The sequence below is a fragment of the Rattus rattus genome, chromosome 17 (assembly GCF_011064425.1).
Source record: "Rattus rattus isolate New Zealand chromosome 17, Rrattus_CSIRO_v1, whole genome shotgun sequence".
NCBI lineage: Eukaryota > Metazoa > Chordata > Mammalia > Rodentia > Muridae > Rattus > Rattus rattus.
The window spans coordinates 31,912,642-31,933,160 of record NC_046170.1 but is presented as its reverse complement, the minus strand read 5'-3'; the positions used below and the strand labels follow the sequence as shown (position 1 = coordinate 31,933,160).

Sequence of the window (20,519 nt, the reverse complement as noted above, 5' to 3'; positions counted from 1 at the left end):
CATTTATTTTCAACACACGAGCTGTAAACAAATAGCCATAAAACTATGAAAAGATGCTTCACAGAGAAATGCCTTAACTACAGGGTTGCAGGAACCCACTTAAGATTAATTTTACAACGAATTAATTAATTCCCTGTAGAACTGCTTCTCCTTAAATTTTCCTGTACGTAAGTGAAAGGTAGAACAGGCAAGAGATACTGTCAAAGAAGATATTGAAGTGATAATCTCATTGTTCCATCTGATAAAGCACGTATTTTAAGCTGTAGTGTATTGCTTGTGTGGTAAGAAAGAAATATTCATAGCCTCAGGCACATCTATAAAGAGAGCCAGGCTTGATGTACAGAGTTCAACAGTCAAAGAAAATGTGAGGCCTGGGATGCCTAGGAAATCTGTAATATTTTTTCTTTTAAATAAGGGGGGGGGAGAATTAACAAGAAACACTAGCCATAAGCTTATTAGATGTTACACAAATAGACCAGATTTCCAGGAGCCATTCTTAAATGGAATCCATTCAAAATCATAAAAAAAGAACCTCTTCCTTCTTCACACTGGAGAACATTAAATGTGCCCAGCTATCCCTGACTAATAAGGAAGCAGAACGCACCGGGCATCATTTCCTTGAAAGACTGAGCTCTTTTTCTCTAAAAGATGAAAAGAAATACATACATTTTCTAAAGGAAGAAAAACTGTAACCCGCAGGAGGAAACTCCACATCAGTACCACGGGCAGAGTGATACCACGGCTCGGAGATTCCTCACCAGAACATGACTCGAGCCACCTGGAGAAGACACTCCCCGGAGAGTGGCAGTGGGGGACCTGCATCTGGAGCAGCCCACCTGAGGCCACCAGCAGGAGTTCTGAGGAGGACACATGTAGGGAAGATTGCTGACACCGCTGAGGGCTGGGGAGACGCCTGTGCGTGTAACTGACAGGACCAATTGATGAGTGAGGGGTTCCTGGAGGGTGACAGATGTGCTTCTGAGATCTGTCAAACGTGACAGTCTCTCCCCACCACCTCTGATTCATGCTGGAACAAACCATCCTGGGGAAAACACAAAGAGATTCATCTCCACGGGTTATAAATTCTTGAGCGGAGATGGGGAGAATGGGAGGGGCTATCTGTAACTTTAAATCTCTTCTTCCAAAGGGGGGTGGGGCGGGGCAGGGTGGAGCCTGGATTTTTACCAGACTAAGTGACACTGAACAGTTCATGACATTGACATTTGTAAGCGGCTTGAGATACTGCGGTATTAGAGAATTTACAGGAGTCTTAAGGGAGCTGCGAACAGCTAGAAGATGACACTGGTAGACTGGGACCATTTAAAAAAAAAAAAATCAATGAGCAACCCACAGGTTCAAAACAGAAGAAATGTCTGAGGAGAGCACACATGCAGCTGATGAGTTACTATCGACCCCCCCCCCAAAAAAAGACAAAGACTATTTAGCCATAAGGGAAACTCAAGGGAAAGGAGGGGAACGCAGAGAAAAAGACTGAGGAGGAACAGCTGCTGTGTTTACATGCAGTGAAATAATATATTGTAAACAGCTGTCCCAGCTCCCGCCACCGCTCAGAAGGCATTTGACAAACTCAAACCTAGACAAGTTTTAAGTTGATGACAAAGACCCACAACTGGTCAAGGTGCAGAGAATAAGAGACATAAGGCGACCCCGAACCGAGACATCTCCATCACACCTCTCCTGCCGAAGGCGCGAGGATCATTTCGGAAGGGACACGAAGGTTTTTCAGAGCCAGATGTGGTCAATGACAAGGAACCGGTGTTTTCCTGACAGAGCAGGGAAGTTGCAGACGAACTCACAGTGTGACAGTATGCAGAGACCTGCACAAGCTCAAAGCAGATGAAACCCCAGCATGGAGCCAGGGAGGTGGGAACAAAGGTCCACTTCTGGGTGAGAAGCTGTTGGCAACTGATAGTTGTTGAGAAGGGTACGGTCTGTTTCCTTTAAGGGTGTAGCTTCAGATAGGCTCATCATGCTCCAGTCAATGGCCATGCATTCAAGAGTATATGGGAGCATGAAATTGAACAGCATGAGTTTAAATTAAAGAGAAAAAAGTCTCAAAACTGGGTGGGTAGGGAAGGAAATGGTAGATCTGCAAGGTGTTGGAAGAGGAAATGAGTGTGGTTAAAATACATTATACTAAGTTATCGAGCAGTTAATAAAATATAAATGAAAGGCTGGAGAGATGGCTCAGCGGCTAAGAGCACTGATTGCTCTTCCAGAGGTACTGAGTTCAAATCCCAGCAACCACATGGTGGCTCACAACCATCTATAATGAGGTCTGATGGCCTCTTCTGGTGTGTCTGAAGACAGCTACAGTGTACAGTGTATATAATAAATAAATAAATCGTTTTATATATATATATATACATACATACATACATATATGAAAGCTGAAGTTATTAAGATGGTGGTTTTGTTTGTCTGGATAGACCTGGAGAAATCATAGGAGAAGGAGAGATTGTATTGTGTGATTCCGGGAACAGGACCTGGGAAATCAAATCGTGTGATTCTCTTTGTCGGGGAGGTGGGGAAGCGCTATCCACAAAACACTCACAGCAAATCACCCAACTGGAGCTCAGAAGCATGAAGAGGAATGTAATCAAAGGAGGATAAAAATAATACTTGAGGTAACAGCTGAGGGAATAATGGTAAATACTGAGGTGATTTTAACAAAGGGCAATGAATTACTGTCCTCTGAATATCTGAGACTGTTGGAAAGAATGTTGGAAATAAAATAATGTGCTTTGAAGAAAGGGGAATGACTTTCTTCAAAGAGATGGAACTCTTGTTTATGGAAAGGCTTTTTTGTTTTTTGTATCATTAAGATACACACTTCTTACCGGTGTCAAGAATTCCTGGGTAGAGGCAGCTAGAGAGTACAGGGTACTGATGGTACTGATAAAAAGAAAGAGACAGGACAGTGGTGAACCTACAAAGACCAGTCGACAGATGGACACACTAGGGATGATTTCAGCAATGGCACTGAAGAGGGAATCTAGCCAAATGGACAATGGCTTTGTTCATATTTCAAGCTTCGGTGTGTAAAAAATATATATGCTGTTGGACCTGAGAAGTCTCCCTTCGGGTCAAGAGGTACTTTATGTAGACAGTCGCAAGATTTGACACCCAAAAGTTATATGTGGGAAACCTAATCGCTGACATGTCACTATTTAGAAAGGGATTATGGAAAGAGGCAATTACGGTTAAGTGATGTCCTATGGGTGGGACCCTTATCCAACAGGAATAATGTCCAGATAAGAGTAGGACGTGTCTCTCCCTCTCTCTCCCTCTCTCTCTCTCTCTCTCTCTCTCTCTCTCTCTCTCTCTCTCTCTCACACACACACACACACACACACACATTCATGTACATATGCTCACACTCACATAAGCATTCATGCACACTACCACGTTCTTGAGGTCATGGAGAGAAGGTAAAAGTCAGAAGGAAAAAAAAAAGATTCACTCTAAACCAACCCTGCCCCCTGACCTTGATTGATCTTGGACTTCCAGACTTCAGATGTGTGGAAAACATGAACTCCTATTGCTTTAGGCACTCAAGCTGTTCTATTTTGTCAGGGCAGACCTAGAAGAGGCACAGAGCAGCCATAAGGAGTGTTCCTCTGCACGGCAGGGAGGAGAGAGGCTTTGATGGAAGAAAGAAATGAAGCCAGCGGAGAGCACTCAGCCAGGCACTGCACAGCTGCAGAAAGAAGCTGGTTTTTCTTTGTGCCTTGGGAAGTTTTAGCCTCATACATCCTGTTCTAGGGGATGTTGATTAGAGTATAGAGGGAATATATGGATCTTGAGTACCAGGAAGCAAGATGGTTCTGGAGAAAAAAAAAATTTTGGAAAAGGATAAATTTTACCATTGCCTGCGTTTCACTCTAACCAATAAGTTTGCCCTTAAAATACAAGTGACGGGAGACTTGAAAAGAAACAGAAGAATCGCCTTAGAATTTTTCACACTACAGAAGGACAAATGCCAGCTTCTCACTCCTATGTGCATACTGGTCTCTATTAAAGTAGAGAATACATTAGAAGTTGCTATCGCCTGAGAGGGCGGAGGACATGGGAACTGTGGTGGCTGGATGAACTATTTCACTCAATAGCACATGTTATGGTTTGAATGTGATATGCACTATGCCCCCAACTCTGGGCTCCTGGATATGAATGCTTGGTCCCTAGCTATGAGGCTGTGGAAGCCTTAGGACAGTAAGCCAGAAGATACAGTTCACCCTTAAAGGTTCAACCCACGAAGCCCTTGGTCTTGCCAAGGCTGGACCCCCCCCCCAGTGCAGGGGAATATGGGGGGGAAGTAAGGGGGATGTATAGGAGGAATACCCATATGGGGAGGGGCAGGGGAGGGAATGGGGGCTTATGGACAGAAAACCGAGAAGGAGAATAACATTTGAAATGTAAGTAAAGAAATATATCTAATAAAAAATTTAAAAATTCCAATCATTAAAAAAAAAACAAAAATAAAAATAAAAGGTACACCCCACTTCCGGTTTAAATCTAGTGCTGGCTGCCCCACTTCCAGTTTAAATCTAGCTCTGTGCTTCCCGGCCAGAAAGACGTGAGAGGCTCTGCCTCAGTGACTGTTCCTGTCATCATGAACTTTGCCATGATTCTCGGCTTGGTCGATAGCTATGAGCCAAATTATATCCTTCCTCCCTAAAGTTACGTTTTGTTAAATCAATGAAAAAACTAATAACTGAATATATCCCAAGAATATATCCCAAAAAATAATCCCAAGAATATAATTGTAACTTATAGCAATCTATTGAATATTTCAAAACTGCTAGCAGGGAACATTATTCTAACTTCATAATATAAAGAAATGGTACATATTTCAGGTGATCTCCTATTAGGCCCACCTTACTCCTTACATGCAAGCATCAAACGTCATGTTCCAGGAACATGTAGTCATTATGCATTAATTTAAAATTAAAATAAATAATTTTAATTTTATTTTGTTTATGTGTATGCCTGTGGGTGTATACACCTGTGTGTGTACGCACACACGTAATGGTTGCACGCTTCTATGTCTGGACAGCTCTCATGCTCAGAGCAAGATGGAGGACTCCCTTTGCTTAGCAGGGCTTCCTCTTGGCTGCTTGATCTGGGGAGCCTGACCCCCATACCCTCTAGCTACAGAATGCCATGTAGCCTTGCTGAGATTATAAGTTCCCCCTTCCTATCTCCCAATAAGAACCTGTCCAGCAAGCACCCAGAATTCCCGTAATGCCTTTCCATGCAAATGAGGCATTCTTTGGTATCCTAAGCTCCAACCAATGATACTTACCCATCCTGGACATCCCTACCCCTTCCCCCAAAACTATATAACCCTTGATTCATCCCAGATAAAGTTGAGCTGCCTCTCTGAAGCTGATCCTGGAAGCCTGTCATTTCTGTCATACTCAGTGGCTCCCTTTGTCCTCATGGGCTGGTGGACAACAGCCCCTGAGAAGAAGGGAGGACCTATATGTTGTGGGGAGGGGATATGTGCACATGAGTGTAGGTGCCTGGAGAGGCCAGCAGAAGGCATAGGATTTTGTGATCCACCCAATATGGATGCTAGGAACCAAACTGTAGAAGAATAGCAGATTCTCTTCACCGCTCAGCCATCTTTGCAGCCCCTAAAATACGTATTTAAAACGAGAACATGCCGTGCCTAAAATCCCCGATAAAGGGCACGTGTGTGCTGTAACACTCAGAAGAGGTGTTTGAAAGATTCCTAGGGAAGACGACATATGAAGTCAGTGAATTGGAGCCACACGCCAGCTCTGTTAATCTTCTGTCTTTGGTAGAATGAGGACAGCCTTCCGGATCCCCATTTCCTACTTTGTAAAGGAGTCATCATCCAGCTCACAGGCCTGTAGAAGTGAATGAAAACAGAAGCCCACAGTCCAACCCCTTAGAGTCCACAGAGCCCAGAGCAAGCGGCATATCTGTCATTGTTAATGACAGCACATGTCAACATTCATGGAAAACTGTGAACTATACAAAGCTGGCAATAAAAAAATAATCACAACTGTGTACCATGTGACGGGAGAAACGTGAAAGGAATCCGAAAAGATGTGATAGAGTTTTATAAGAAAAGCGTTGTTTTAAAAACAAGCATGTGTGCAATTAGAAGAGGAAATTAAAAGTTAAGAACCCATGGACATGGGTGAAACTGGCTCCAGGCTATGGGAAGAAACATCATGTGCACATGCAGAATAAGAACAGGGTGCAACTGGCTGATTCCAGGCAAAGTCAGTGAGGAAAAGAAAAAGTAGAGATGAGGGTCTTTGAGTCTGCTTTGTTGTTGTTTGTTTGTTTGTTTATTTGTTTGATTACTTTCTATATATGAGGAAAATTTTCAAACCAGAAAATGTAACCTAGAACTGGGAGTGTGGTCATGTGACTAGAATCTGGACACTCAGGAGAAGCTAATAGGAGAGGACTACTGTGAATTGTAGGTCACTCTGGACTATATCATCAGTATCAGGCCAGCCAGGGCTACACTGAGAGCCCTGTCTCAAAAATAAACAAATAAACAAATAGAAAAAAAGTAAAATAAGCCATGGAGGACAGACCCAAAGTGACCCCAAAGAAGGCCATAGCTATTCAGTCAGTTTATGCTCATGGTGTGTGTGTACACATACATATGTGTGTGCATGTGCACATATGTATGTACATGTGTATTTTGACCTGTTCTCTGAGAGTCTTAATCAAAATGGTTTGATCCAGTAGCCTATGAAACTACAGTTGCTTTACTTTTTGAAAAAGGATACAGAAGGAGGAGGAGGAGAGAGAGAACAGTAGGTCAGCCACTTAACGTTACTGACAGCTTGGGATGTATGCAAATGAGTATTACAGAGGGAAAACAGAATGGCAAATTTGTAAAGGATTAGCAAAAAAAAGAAGGCGGCGGGGGAGGATCCACCAAATACAAATGGCTGTCTTAATCACTCAAATAACAGATGTCCTTCTGGTCTACCTGCCTATCTCCGATGACACTGATGCTTCAACTAGAAAATACAAGTCATGCATCAACTTTCTCTCCTATTTACTGGGAACTCTCTCCAAGGCAGGAACTATGCTAGATGGTGTGTTTACAGATTATCTCCGAAGTGATACCTTTTTCACTTTTTCAGAGATTTTAGAGTTTGGTAAATGAGACGTTTTTCAATACCAGCTTCCTTGCTCTGGCCATGCGAGCCCTCAAGAAAGGGATTTCTGCCAAGGAATGTTGACAGTTATGGCAGTTTACTCAGGTAAGACCCCACAGAGGAATGAAGTGAAATTTGCTTTAAACAGATTTCCAGGGCTAGGGAGATCGCTCAGTGGTTAACTTCTTGGCACCCAAGCCTAGGGTTGAAGTTTATATACCCAGAAACCAATGTAAATGTCAGGTGAGCATGGCAGCCCACCTCTAATTCCAGACTCAGAAGGTGGGATCGCCGGGGCAATCTAAATAGTGAGACTAACGATGGCAGGGGTCTCTGAAGTTGATTCAGAGACCATGCCTCGATGAGTATAGTAGATGAACAATGGAGGGTGAGTCCCAAGATCGACCTCCACAGGCAAACATAATAGCGCACCACACACTTGCAAAACACATTCAACACACACACACACACACACACACACACACACACAATAATATGTCTCAGCTGGTAAAGGCACTTCACCTCCAAGCCTGCATATACAAGATCATCATCCCCAGAAATTATATAAAAGCAGAAAAGGAGAACCAACCTCCACAAAATTGTCCTCTGACCTAAACACTCATGCTATGACATAGGAGTCCCCTCCCCAATAATAAAAACGTAAAATAACGTTTAGAAGAATTTCCCAAAGTATTTCAGAAGTATTTAGGGAGTGTTAGGGGGATTGCCAAAGTAAAGACAACATGAAGATTAAATGAGGGAGGTTGGTGGACTTATGCTAACAGCAGGATTTTGAGGAAGAAAATGCAGTAAATAGAGACAGGGGCAGGAATACAAGAGGATCCAGTACAGGCCATAGTCCTCAGGGCAGGAAACTTTGGGCTAAACCACTGAAGTACTCTCACTGCAGTGAAAGATTGCCAAAGGTCTTCCTTTGTTCTTCTCAAAACCAAAAGCTTTGACATTGAATAAATACATGGATTATTTTGTCAGGTTTACTTGTGAAGACAGTAATGTGTACTATTTTAAAATATCGCCTAATAAGGGATGGGTGAAAGGGGGATGCTGGGGTTCGGGGTGAGGAAGGAAGAGGGGACAGATGCCACACCAGCCAGATCAGCCAAGTCAGTCCTGGCAATCGCTAAATGTGACAGATGTCACAGCCAGATCGTCCTTACATCCAGGGAAATGAGAGAGGGACATGATCACGGGAGGTTCGGTTTTCCTAACTCAGAGGAACAGAGAACTTCCTGTCATCCTCTCCGGGGAGCGTCCTAGTGATGAATGACACTACATGCATTGTCTTCCCACTAATCTAGCTTACGCTGCAATTACATCTATGTAAGAAAAGCCATTCCGCGGGCAAACACATAACAAGGCCTCCTTCCCAAAACAAACGCGGTCATGCCACAAAGAGGACCAGTTTTTTAAAAAGAATAAAAGTGAATTTAATCTCAGTTTTACATGTTAAACAGAGCAAATCATTATGGGGATAATTTTGCTTTTAGTACCACAATACCCTACGTCCTGTCTTTATGGGCCGACTTCTTTCCCAGATCTTCAATAGATATCACATTTGATTAGGAAATTGTTTTCTTGTTACATTTTTGTGAGGAAGAATGCTGTGAGTTTACAAATCTATGTGTTATCCTCGATGTTTTCTCTTTGCTTTTTAAAAACTCTTTTCCTGAATTTTCTGTATTGGGGGTTGGAGGGGGCATCAAGGAAGGGCTAGACAGCTCACAATGCTCAAGATGTAACAACCATGACAGTTTAGACACGTCAAGTTTCCTTAACCGGGTGATAAGACAGTCTACACTCCAAAGCACTACAGTTCAAACAAGCCTGGAATCATACACGCCGTGCCACAAAGGCACCTAATTGAGCAGCTTTATAACCTCGCACAGAATTCCCCTGCCACCAATTTAGACAGAATTGCTTTTATTTTAGCAATGTTCTTTTAATTAAGTCCTAAACATCTAAAACATGGCAAATGTAAATATGTATTATAAATCCTTAACTATGAGGATCGCCGAGCATCCATGCAGCTTTCTGCCTTGGGGATGGGGGGGTGAGGAGGGGGAGACAGACAGGCAGACAGACAGACAGACAGAGGTATGCGAGAGACAGAAAAACAGGGTGTGTGTGAGACAGACAGACAGACAGACAGACAGACAGAGGGGTGTGTGTGTATATGTGTGTGTGTGTGAGAGAGAGAGACAGAGGTATGTGTGAGAGAGAGATAGACATAGAGATGTGTGTGTGTGTGTGTGTGTGTGTGTGTGAGAGAGAGAGAGAGAGAGAGAGAGAGAGAGAGAGAGAGAGAGAGAGAGAGACTCTTTTTGTTTAAAATCAGCTCAAATTGAGAGATGAAAACTGGACGATGTGACAAAAGCTAGGCTTCCTTTGCGACACCCCTGCTCTGGGTACAGGCATCGCTCCAAACTGCCTTTGAGAGCTACACTCTGCTCCAATTTGCCCAGTGGCTGTAAAGCCACGATCTCTCCTGCCTCGTGTTCCACCCTCTATGTCATGTGGACAGAGGCTAGAATTTAGGGAACAATGGGAAGTGGAGTCAAATAATAAAGTAATCATGCCACAGCCTATGAAATAATGAACTCTGCAATGATAAAAGATACAGCTGTTTGCAGTCAGGGCAAATTTAAACGGGATCTCAAAAGACACGTTGTTAATGTTTTATTATGTTTTAGTGTCTTTTAATATAGTAGTTTTATTTCTTCTCTGAGAATTTTATACATGTATATCATGTGCTTCTTTCAATCATATCTACTCCAACTGCCTACTCCCAACTTTTCCTAGACTTCCACAACCACCACCCCATCCCAACACTCTCTCTCTCTCTCTCTCTCTCTCTCTCTCTCTCTCTCTCTCTCTCTCTCTCTGGATCATATTTCCTAAATTGATCTTGACCTTTGAACTCACTATATATTCCAGGCTGACCTCTAACTTGCAGTCCCCCTGCCTCAGTCCCAAAGGACTTATTGTTAGTCTGTTAAATTTTAATCCTACACACTTGTTTGTCTGGCTTTTGGGGCTTGGGTTGTTCTGGTTTCCTTTCTGTTGCTGTTGATACACCACTCTGACTACAAGCAACTTTGAAGAGGAAAAGGTTTATTTGATTTACACCTCCAGATCCCACACCCTCACCTGGGGAAGTCAGGGCAGGAGCTCAGAGGAGAATGGGCAAAGGTGTTCCTCCATGGTTTCTGTCTGCCAATTCTCCTTGCGTATGGAATGGTGCCACCCATAGTGGGCTGGGCCCTCCTACACCAAACAATAATCAAGAAAAACCCTCACAGACATGCCCACAGACCAACCTGGTGATGACAATTACTCAATTAAAATTCTTTTGAGGTGATTTTAGGCTGTCCTGAGTTGACAGTTACAGCTAACTAGGACAGTCATGACAGGTTTCTTTACAACAAGGAAATTGTACATATTCATGGGGTAACATATGTTTTAATACACATACATGTTGGGCAGTGTTCACATCAGGATAAAATATTTACCTCTGCACACTGTTTTAAAGCATTCTGGAAATAACTGTGATACAGACAACAAGTGAGACACAACTTTCTATGTCCTAACACTACTTACTTCAAAATCTTCCCCCTATAGGTAATGTCCTGGAATCCCCATCCTTAACCCCACCTTGGGACCCTCCCTGCCCTCATGGATCATTAGTCAATATCAGTTCATGAGGGCAAAAGGAGCAGAAATGGCAGACGATGTGGGGGGGTGGGATGAAAATGGGTATGTAAAGTAACGACACACAGGGACCAGCTTTGGGGAGACAGGTCAACTTTACAGATCAACTTGGTTCAAGTGTTATATAGTTTGGGGTTAAAAGGTAGGAATATCCAGGGTGGGCAAAGGTCGTTGACTGATGGCTTAAGGTACTGAGAAGCCTCATGACCATGGGGAGGCATTCCAGAAATCTCAGGTGCTGGCTGAATGGGTTCTTATGAGGAGAAAGGAAGTTGAACCTATAATCTAACTAAGACTATGTAACTTCCACAGGTAGAAAGGTGTGTGAGGGTTTTTTAATTTCCCAAACAAGGTCAGAGAAGGAGAAGCCCTACTGGTAAAGGAAGTCCACCATTTTGTGCAGAGCCCAGAAGGCTATTTGGACAATGATAGACTTCAACCTTAATTAGCAGGGCTAACACCACCCAAAATGCCTTCCAACACACACACACACACACACACACACACACACACACACACACACACTAATGTTATCTCAAGTCCCTTAAAGACTGTTTCTAAATTAATGCCTTCCTTTTTCCGTGTCTCCTGATAATAAACAGATTTTACGTAACAATTCTTAATTAAGGACCATATGCACGTGTGTATATTATATACACACATATACCTGTGTATATGTCTCTGTGTTATTTGTGTGTGTGGTGTGTATATCAATATGCAATCTTTTAAAGCAATGCTATTAGCCTAGAAATTTAATTTTCTCGACTTCACTAAGACTCCCTCTATTGGTCTGGTAGGTCTGCTTTATACTAACAGGAAGATCTGAGGACCTCTGCCATGAGCCAAAAGACTCAAATGTCTGCTCAAGTTCATCCAGCAACCTACCAACCCCCTGGATCAGGACCTGTTCTTAAGAGTTATCAGCACAGTTATCCCGAGGACACTCAGAAGCGATCTCTGTCGGTTACAACTGCTAAGTCAAGTAATAAAATAAGTTTGCCTAGCAATTATACAATAAATGCGATTTAGGAAATGTAGCGAATTTATCTATTTACATTACTTCTAGACTAGAACCAACCAATAACCCCATTTTAAAGCACCAGAGGAGGAGGGAAAGGGCGTGGATCAAATATGTGCTTTGTGGCTTTAGAAGCACACAGTGTCTTCCTTCATACAGCTATTAATAAGAGGAACTTAATTTACAAACAAAAGAGTAATTAGAACTATAGACATGATACATAAATTGCCATTTTTCTTTTGCGATTTAAAAGTCTTCTAGACAAGTCCCATCCCTGCTCTATTAAATAATTATGCATTAAAAATTTTTATAGTTACTAATTTTGAACTACTTAAAATGTCAAATGTTTGCAGGCTTCACTCACTTTTCCAATTATTACATTGGAATGACTCATTAACTGTAACATAAACAGGCTCATTTTTACGTCCTGTTAGGAGATGTCCCCAATTTCATTGTCAAAGTACTGTTTTCCCATGAACCATGACAGGGAAAAAAAATTCTATTGGAAAGGGGCAAAAAGCCCAACCCATACTCTCTTTCCAAATACTACATGAAGCAAGTTGGTCTGCATACTCCATTCCTTGACCTGTATCTTCAGGTACCATGTATGTGAATACCTCTGTAAAAAAAAATTGACAAAAATTTCTATCTTTTGAAAGCTGATTGAGAAGCAAAAGTACCTTTGTCACATTGTAATAGCAGATTTTGGTCTTTATCAACTTCAGACCCTTCCCCTTGCTGGCATGTTTGGGAACCCCAAACTATACAGTAGAAACAAAAAGACCACAGACCTATGAACACACAAAGACACTCCATCGAAACCAACGCCCAGCCTTAGAGCTCACTGAGGAGGTTGAATGCTGGAAGCTCATGTCCAGGCTGCCTCCCACCTCCCCCAAATTAACATAATCCAATGATGCCCAAGCTACCTGACATCACTCTCATTGAGAAATGCTCTGTAGGAGCTGGAGATGAAGACAGACGTGGCTCAGAGGTTAACGGTACATGCTGCTCTTGGAGAGGACAAGGTTGGGTTCAGGTCTCAGCACCAACATGGCAGCTCACAGTTAACTATAACTACAGTTTCAAGAGGGTCTAGCCTCTGAGGGGCTCCAGTGCATATGTGGTACATGTTAACTCACAAAGTCACACACGTGCGCGTGCGCACACACACACACGCACACACACACACACACACACACACACACACTTCTGTGGTGGGGGTGGGACGTTCTGGGGTAGAACCCTAGGATCGTCAGTATGCTTGGCAACTGTCATGTCCCAAAGATGTATGCCCAGCCCTTGGATATGTTCAATGGGATCTCTTTCTATAATCAGATTTGTAGTAGAACTCATGATCCTTCTACCTCATCATCCCATGTCCTAGGATTACAAGTGGACCATCACATCCCACTGAGAGATTTTTTTTCTCTTTAAAATGAGCAAAATACGACCAACTGTAGCATGTGATGCTGCAGCTCAGCTCACGGCATATTTTAGAAGATGTGTTTGTTAAGGAGTATTTCTAAAGGTTTCTGACTGGAAGAGCCTCTCATGCAGCCAAGGTTCACTCTAGCCACAGCAAGAACGAAACACATTCTACCTCAAGAATGTGGTGAACTCACAAAATAACTTTTATCGGAACCGCATATCCTGTAGGGATTAATCCTTCCCCGTTATTCTAATTAACAAGAAAACAGCAATAATTCCAGATACATATCAAACAAGTCGGTAGTGCCAAAATGTTTGAATCAATAAAAATGGAAAATAGTAAGTATAAGCAATGGGGGGGGGAATCAGATCAAAATATTGAATTCTTTATTACTTCACAGAAACAATAAGCTACCAATATGAATATGCATTCTTGGGACTTTTGTAGCAATGTTGCTTTACCTTCCTACTGTTTGCAGCTTGCAAACGTTCAGTCAATACAGAGGAAAGGAAAAGATTGGGTGGATTTTTGTTTGGTTGGTGGGTTGGCTGTATGGGTGGGTGTTTGTTTGTTTGTTTGTTTGTTTACTTTTTAAAAGTACTGATGACTGGCATGGTGGTGCATGTCTGTAACCTCAGCTATTGGAGACAGAAGGATCCAGAGTTCAAAGTCAGCATGGGCTACCTGAGATGCTCCCTCAAAACAAACAACACAACGAGTGAAGGATCTCTTGACTAATGTGAGGCTAACTGGCCATTCAAAGGTCAAATGATTCATTAGTTGACAACATTAAAGGTCTGGTATTGATTGATCTGAGATAAAAGAGATTTTCATTCTACACAGAAAAAATGGGTATTTGTGAAGCCCGACTGATATTCTAATGCAAAGCCACATTCAAAGCTTTGGACTGTCAGAGTGGCTGTCCTTAAGCATCTATGTCCAATGGACGACTGTGAGTCATTGCCCCATCCTAGGTGACATCTTCACAAGTTCCTTAACTTAAAAAATGGCCCTGGGATGAGCAGCCTGAATCTTCATTTAAAGCTGAGCCAGGGGTGGGGGCGCACATCTTTAATCCAGAACTCAGAAGGCAGAGGCAAGTGGATCTCTGTGGGTTTCAGGCCACCCCAATCTACATACTGAGTTCTAGGCCACCCGGGATTTTATAGTGACCCCCTGTGTCAAAAATGCAAACAAACAAAGCAAGCTCTGTGCCAGGCATAGTAGCACACTCCTATAATCCCACAACTTGGGAGCAGAGTCTGTAGAATCAGGAGTTGAAGGTCAGACATAGAAAGGTCAAAGGCAATCTGAACTACATGAGACTCTGTCTCACGAGAAAAAATAAGTAACTGAATAAATGATAAAAATAAATAAAATTTTAACAAATAGCCATATTTTTAAAATTATAATATGAAATATTTTATCATATATGTCACATTTCGACTTACTCTTTAGACTGTTGTAAATAGTGTAATATAAATAGAATTAACCTAATGATTAGTTTCTGGAAATCAAAAGTAAATACAATTGCAAACGGACAAGATATTTACATACAAATTAATTATGCTGGCATGAGTAGGTGGGAAGCATTTGCCTAATTATTGTGAATTCTCAGTGGGTTGTGCTTAAATGAAAATCTATTTTTCAATTTGTTCTAGAAAGTTGGCCAATTTGAGCTTTTTTGAGGAAGCTACTGAGTTACTTTCAAAGCAAGAACGATCTTCAAACAAGAACGTTTCCTTCATATCATCAATTCAACTCCAAATCTAAGCTCCAATTCATACAGAGTAGGATCGTTTATGCTCGTGACTGTGTGAAATAAGAGAATTTTCATCCTAAATATCTGGACTGATATTGCTTGCATATTTACCAAGCACTGCATAGCAATCTGATTGCTCAAGATTAAAAATGTCCCCTTAGCAACCAAAAGTGCTATAAAACTTTACTAATAGGGGTTGGGGATTTAGCTCAGTGGTAGAGCACTTGCCTAGCAAGCGCAAGGCCCTGGGTTCGGTCCCCAGCTCCGAAAAAAAGAAAAAAAAAAACTTTACTAATAAAATGCAGGTATTGCATACTCATAGAAATGAGATTTCTCAAGCTATAATCATCTAGGGGAAACAAATACAGAAAATATGATCTCCTGTTACACTTGCCAGTAGGGTGAGCAGCTCCTCCAATATGTGTGTAATATAATGACATAAGGACATTTCTATCAATTAATATAATTTGTGCACATCTACAGTTCCTCATTACATCACACACCATACAACAGAGGTCAATGGGGATTCTCTACAAAGAAGCACACAGGTAATACAGAATATTATGTAGATGCTTATAAAACTAGGCTAAAGACAACTGTAACAAAATTGTACCAATCCAATTTGAAATACAATAATATGTAAATACAAAACTTGCTCATGCCATTGCATAATGAGACAGGTGACTAAAATTCAAATTTCACGCAGCCATTTTGTGCCACAAAGAATTCTCTTAAATTTGTTTTCTTTTTTTTTTTTTTCAGGTAAAGATACAAAACCCACTGTTAGTTCATAGTCCACACAAAGATAGGAGTGGGGGCAGATTTGTCCCGTGAGCCATACTCTGCCAAACCCTGAGTAAACCTCTTTCCAATGACCGTATGCAATTCCACTAATCTACTTTAATTGAAAGAAAAAAATAGTCCGCTGACATACAGACAGACTCTAATTGTTTTTATATGATGTGAGTCCCCAGGGTAATTTCGGGAGACAGTGTTATTTATTACTTTAACTAAGGACTAGGTGTCATGCAGATGTCATGTTTGGCCTCCATGTTGGCCTGTAAGCTATGTTAACCGTGGGCAAAAGGATCAGAAATGATCCGGAGCAGATGCAGGGAGTGGAGAGAAGGTGTCAGGTGGACAACAGTAGAGGATCACAGGAGTGAGTCAGGGAGTCTGTGGACCTGCACGCCCTTCCAAGGGCCAGCCATTGACACATGGTGTCGTGGGTCATACCCATCAGTCATTTGTTATTACATTGTAGTTGTTTCATTATTTTATTGCAGAATATCTGGAGGAGGGAAGAGAACAAAAAGAAGCTCCCAGATAGAACCACAACAGTGAATTTTAAGAATTTGAGGATCTGTCCAGTTATATCTGGGTTGTACCTAAGAATCAGTAAAAAATGGTCATCTACACAGACAGCCACTTTCCTCTAGTACTGATTTTATCCTAGTCTCGGTACTGTCTTTGGAGTAGATAACAGGCGTATCCCTGTTTTCAGTTGAAGAAAAGAAAGAACACAGTCAGAAGCTGACTTCTAACTCAGTCATTAGTAAGCTATTTGGTGGGCATTAGTTATTCTCAGAGAGAGGCTCAGTGGGTCTTCTCTCATGTGATCTGTAGGAATGAAACCAAAGCAAAACCTTTCCCAGGCTTACTAGTTAGTTACACCCCATCCGTCTTACGTGGTGAGTCAGCCTCCCAAAACTATCTTGGCGTTCAGAATCCGTGGGTTCTTAAGAGCAAGTGTAGAATAAATAAATCATTATTTCCCTTGTTCTAGTACCTCTGTCTTAGAAGGAAGTGAAGAAAAAGAGAGAGTCAGCCTCTCAAGCAGCAAGCCCACAAGCAAGGGTGCCTGCCGCTGTGTTTGCGTGAAAAGGATGACTCAATGTAATAGCAAACTTATCTTGACCTGGACATAGACTAAAACCTTAGGGCCAGCTTAGAAAAGTCACATGGGACACCAGAAACAAAGAATATAACTCACTCAATATATTTCTTTTTAACTACACAGGTACGGCTAACTAGAGTCACAAAGAGTATTACTGGCATATGAATTAGTAATCTGTACTTACACAAAAATGTGTGTGTGTGTGTGTGTTTATACATGCACGTACACACACATGTGTGAGTGCGCCCATGAATGGATATCCATGCACATGTGAGCGGGAGGAGGAGAGAGGGTGGCTGTATTTTCATGGAATCTTTCTAATGCAAATTCCTCAGTTGATTAAGTAGATCAATTAATATTCAAATTAGAGTTCACCTAATCCCAGGTTTGCAGAGTCCCCTAGGCAAGTGTTCTTATTGTTACCCAAAGGCTGACTCAGTGGATGACAGATTTCTCTCCTTGTGAGTCAGTTGTAAATAAAGAAGAAAGGTGTTTCCATTCACCCAAGAGAAAGGCCTTTAATTTTCTTTTGCTTATATTCAGTTCCCCTTGACTTGTGGGACTTGAGAATGATTCACTTCTTATTAATAAACAATCTGGTTCGGGAGAGTTTGGGGACGTCTTATAAGGCAACTTTGGAATGACTGTACTTATTATAGTTGCAGGTCCTTTGGTAATCATGCAGCCCTGTCTATAAACTCATAATACATGCTCCATCTTCCAAAACTGATAGCACGGTAGGACGCATGTTCTATCCCAACCCAGCAACAAGTGGACCCTGACTCCTCCAAACTGTAAAGAGTGAGGAATAATATAAAAATTAGGCAATGAAATCTTTTGTTCTACCTTTGCATATCGTATTGTCGAAATATCCATAAGAAGTTACTAAAAGCCACCTTAATTCTCTGAAGCCACCGAATTATGAATTTTGACACTAGAAGGAAAGCCAACTCTTAAACAGGTCGGCTAACTAAGAATTCCAACCTGAACATTTAAGCGTTCTCCTTCACTTCAATTCTAGGCTCTCCGCGGTTATCTGATGACTTCGTAGAGAAATCGAACCCCGATGGATACAGATCCAACATTGAAACTGCACCCGTGGGAGGCTCAGGCAGAGCTAAGCAGACATGAGCACTGGCTTCTCCTCAAATCTCAGCGGCTCACTTTCTCCCTGGCTGAGATGTACTAGGAAGGAAAGCCTTTTAATACGGATCTTCCAGTTCCGCTATGCGCCACATTCCAAGCGAGCAAACAAACATCAACAGCTCACAGCCGGATGATTCACGTTAATATACTGCAAAACGATGCATAGGAGAGACAACTGGGTTAGGCCAGAGAGAAGCTCTGCCCAACTCGAGGGAAGGAGCCTGTGATGTGCTTCCTATCGCAACAGTGACCTCTAGTGCTCCCTCTCTGCTCAACCCCTGCAGCCGCAGGAGGAATTACACCTTGGCCACAGAACTTCAATTGTGAGCGGGTGGGTGGGTTCGGGTCTGTTGTTGTGTATCCTCGTTTGTTTATTTGCTACACTGCTTGTCAAGGCCATCACCCGGAGGTCCCCTAAGATTTCGACTGGGTAAAACTATGCATATTTTAGCGATCTAATGGGATTCCCACACATCCAGTTTTAAATGGAATGGGAAGCACGTCTAGCCCGGGAGTGAAGTTCTCTCCTTTGCAGAGCAGCGGATAAATTCTGACGTTAAATGAGCTCCTGCAAACAGAACCACACAATCACCGGTGGACGGACACGAGCTCGTGACAGTGAGTCCCCGGTGTTCTTCCCCCGTGAGGACTCTGCAGTTAAAGCAAAGGAGGTGCAGCAAGGAGAGTTACCAATTTCCTGTCTCCCAAACCCAAACCTACCAGTAAGGCAGTCCCAACCTTTCCTGAACGTAGACCTTGTAGCTCTTTCTTGTAAAGCAGAGAAGGGTTGTCATTATTAAAATCCGAGAAAGAAATAAAAAGTTGTGTGTTTGCTTAGCTGTTTTTTTTTTCTATCCTGCACGAAAAAGAGGAAATTCTTCCACCTTGAGAATTTAAGCCAAATAAAAACTTTTAAAACTTTTCTTATCCCCAACAACAAGCTGATGAAAGAGTTGGCCAGTGTGTTTTGGGCAATATTTAAATGAAGCAGTGAAACTGTGACAAATGTTCCCCGAGTCAATGAACTCAGCACCGAGACGATCAATCACAGATACATGAAGTTGAAATTTCAACCACTAGGGAACACTACTTAAGTGGGCGGGGGAGGGGGTAAATCACCTGCACGTTTTCCTTTAAGGGAGCCGTGGGGATGGGTGCCCATCCAGGAGTGCTTTTCTGCTTGAGGACACAGCTCTTCAATGCTGAGCTGTGCCTGGACCAGCTCTGCCTGCCCGTGAAGTCTGCAGTATGTTTCAGCTATTAGCCTGCACCATTTTAGAGATGCAGCCAGTTACTGCTAAATCGCAAACTTCAGAAATCTCAGCTAATGCAGCAGGATATCAAGTCTGCGGGTTGTTTTCCTGATAGACAAATAATCCCAAATGAAATCCAGTAACCTAAGGACAGGCGCAATGGAAGACGTTCCCGGGCTGGTCCCCGATTAAGATGCTAATTTAATGTTTTACTATAAGTTGACTATTCTCAATGAATATTCAAAGAGAGTGAGCTTCTGCTAGTAAAATTTAAAAAAAAATCCCAAATAACGTTCTGCATATTTTGACCAGACCAAAAGGAACCCGGTCATATTTGCACAATTCTCCTGTACTGCTTTACCCAGCCCCGCAGCGATTCCAGTTTAAAAGATTAATCGTGAAAACAACACAATCAAAGTTTTACGCGGAGCCCCCCTGCAAGTTTTAAATCATTTGCTGTGTACTTACATGAATTCCCAGCTTCCACTCTGTTCCAATTTTGAGTAGACAACAGAAGTAACATCTTGAGAACAGCTCCAGCGACAGATCCCATATTCATAATTTTTGAGCTCCCCAAAAGATCTCGAGTGGCTCTCAGAGCGCTGGAGACAGGTTCTCCTCAGTCCTTCACCCAGCACTGACTGGGTCTTCAGTATCTCTAGCTCTCTGGCTCTCTTTCCTCCTCCTCCCTCCTCTCACGCGCGCTCTCCTCCTCCTCCTCTCCCTCCTCCCTCTTTCCTCCCTCCTCCCTCCTCCCCTCTCTCTCCTCTTTCCTCCCTCCTCTCTCTCTCTCTCTCTCTCTCTCTCTCTCTCTCTCTCTCTCTCTCTCTCTCTCTCTCTCTCTCTCTCTCTCTCTCTCTCTCTCCCCCCCCCCCCCTGCCCTCCGCGCTGGTTCCTCACTGAAAAGCAAGCAGCCTCTGTCCTAACAAGCTTACACACTGCTGCCGAGGCCACGCCCACTCCTCGCAGCGGTCCTAGAAATTTGCCCCAGCATCCTTCCTCCTCCAAAAAGCACAGCAGCAGCCAGAAGCTTTCTGAGCTCCTCGGCGGCGGCTGCAGGTGAGGAAAGCTGGACCTGGAGGCGCTGCCTGCTGCTCCTGGCCT

General features: G+C 42.6%; 1 protein-coding gene across 2 annotated transcripts in view; it reads right to left on the bottom strand.

Annotated features, from left to right (window-relative positions):
- Cntnap4 (contactin associated protein family member 4) overlaps nucleotides 1-20,123 on the bottom strand; it is a 665,755-nt gene extending 645,632 nt beyond the window's left edge. The window contains exon 1 of one of the 2 annotated variants that reach the window (XM_032888111.1): nucleotides 19,884-20,123. In XM_032888111.1, coding sequence (XP_032744002.1) covers nucleotides 19,884-19,974 — 91 coding nt within the window. In that variant the 5' untranslated portion in view covers nucleotides 19,975-20,123. The remainder of the gene's footprint in view (nucleotides 1-19,883) is intronic. The other variant, XM_032888110.1, reaches the window with a different exon arrangement.
- Nucleotides 20,124-20,519: the final 396 nt, after the last annotated feature.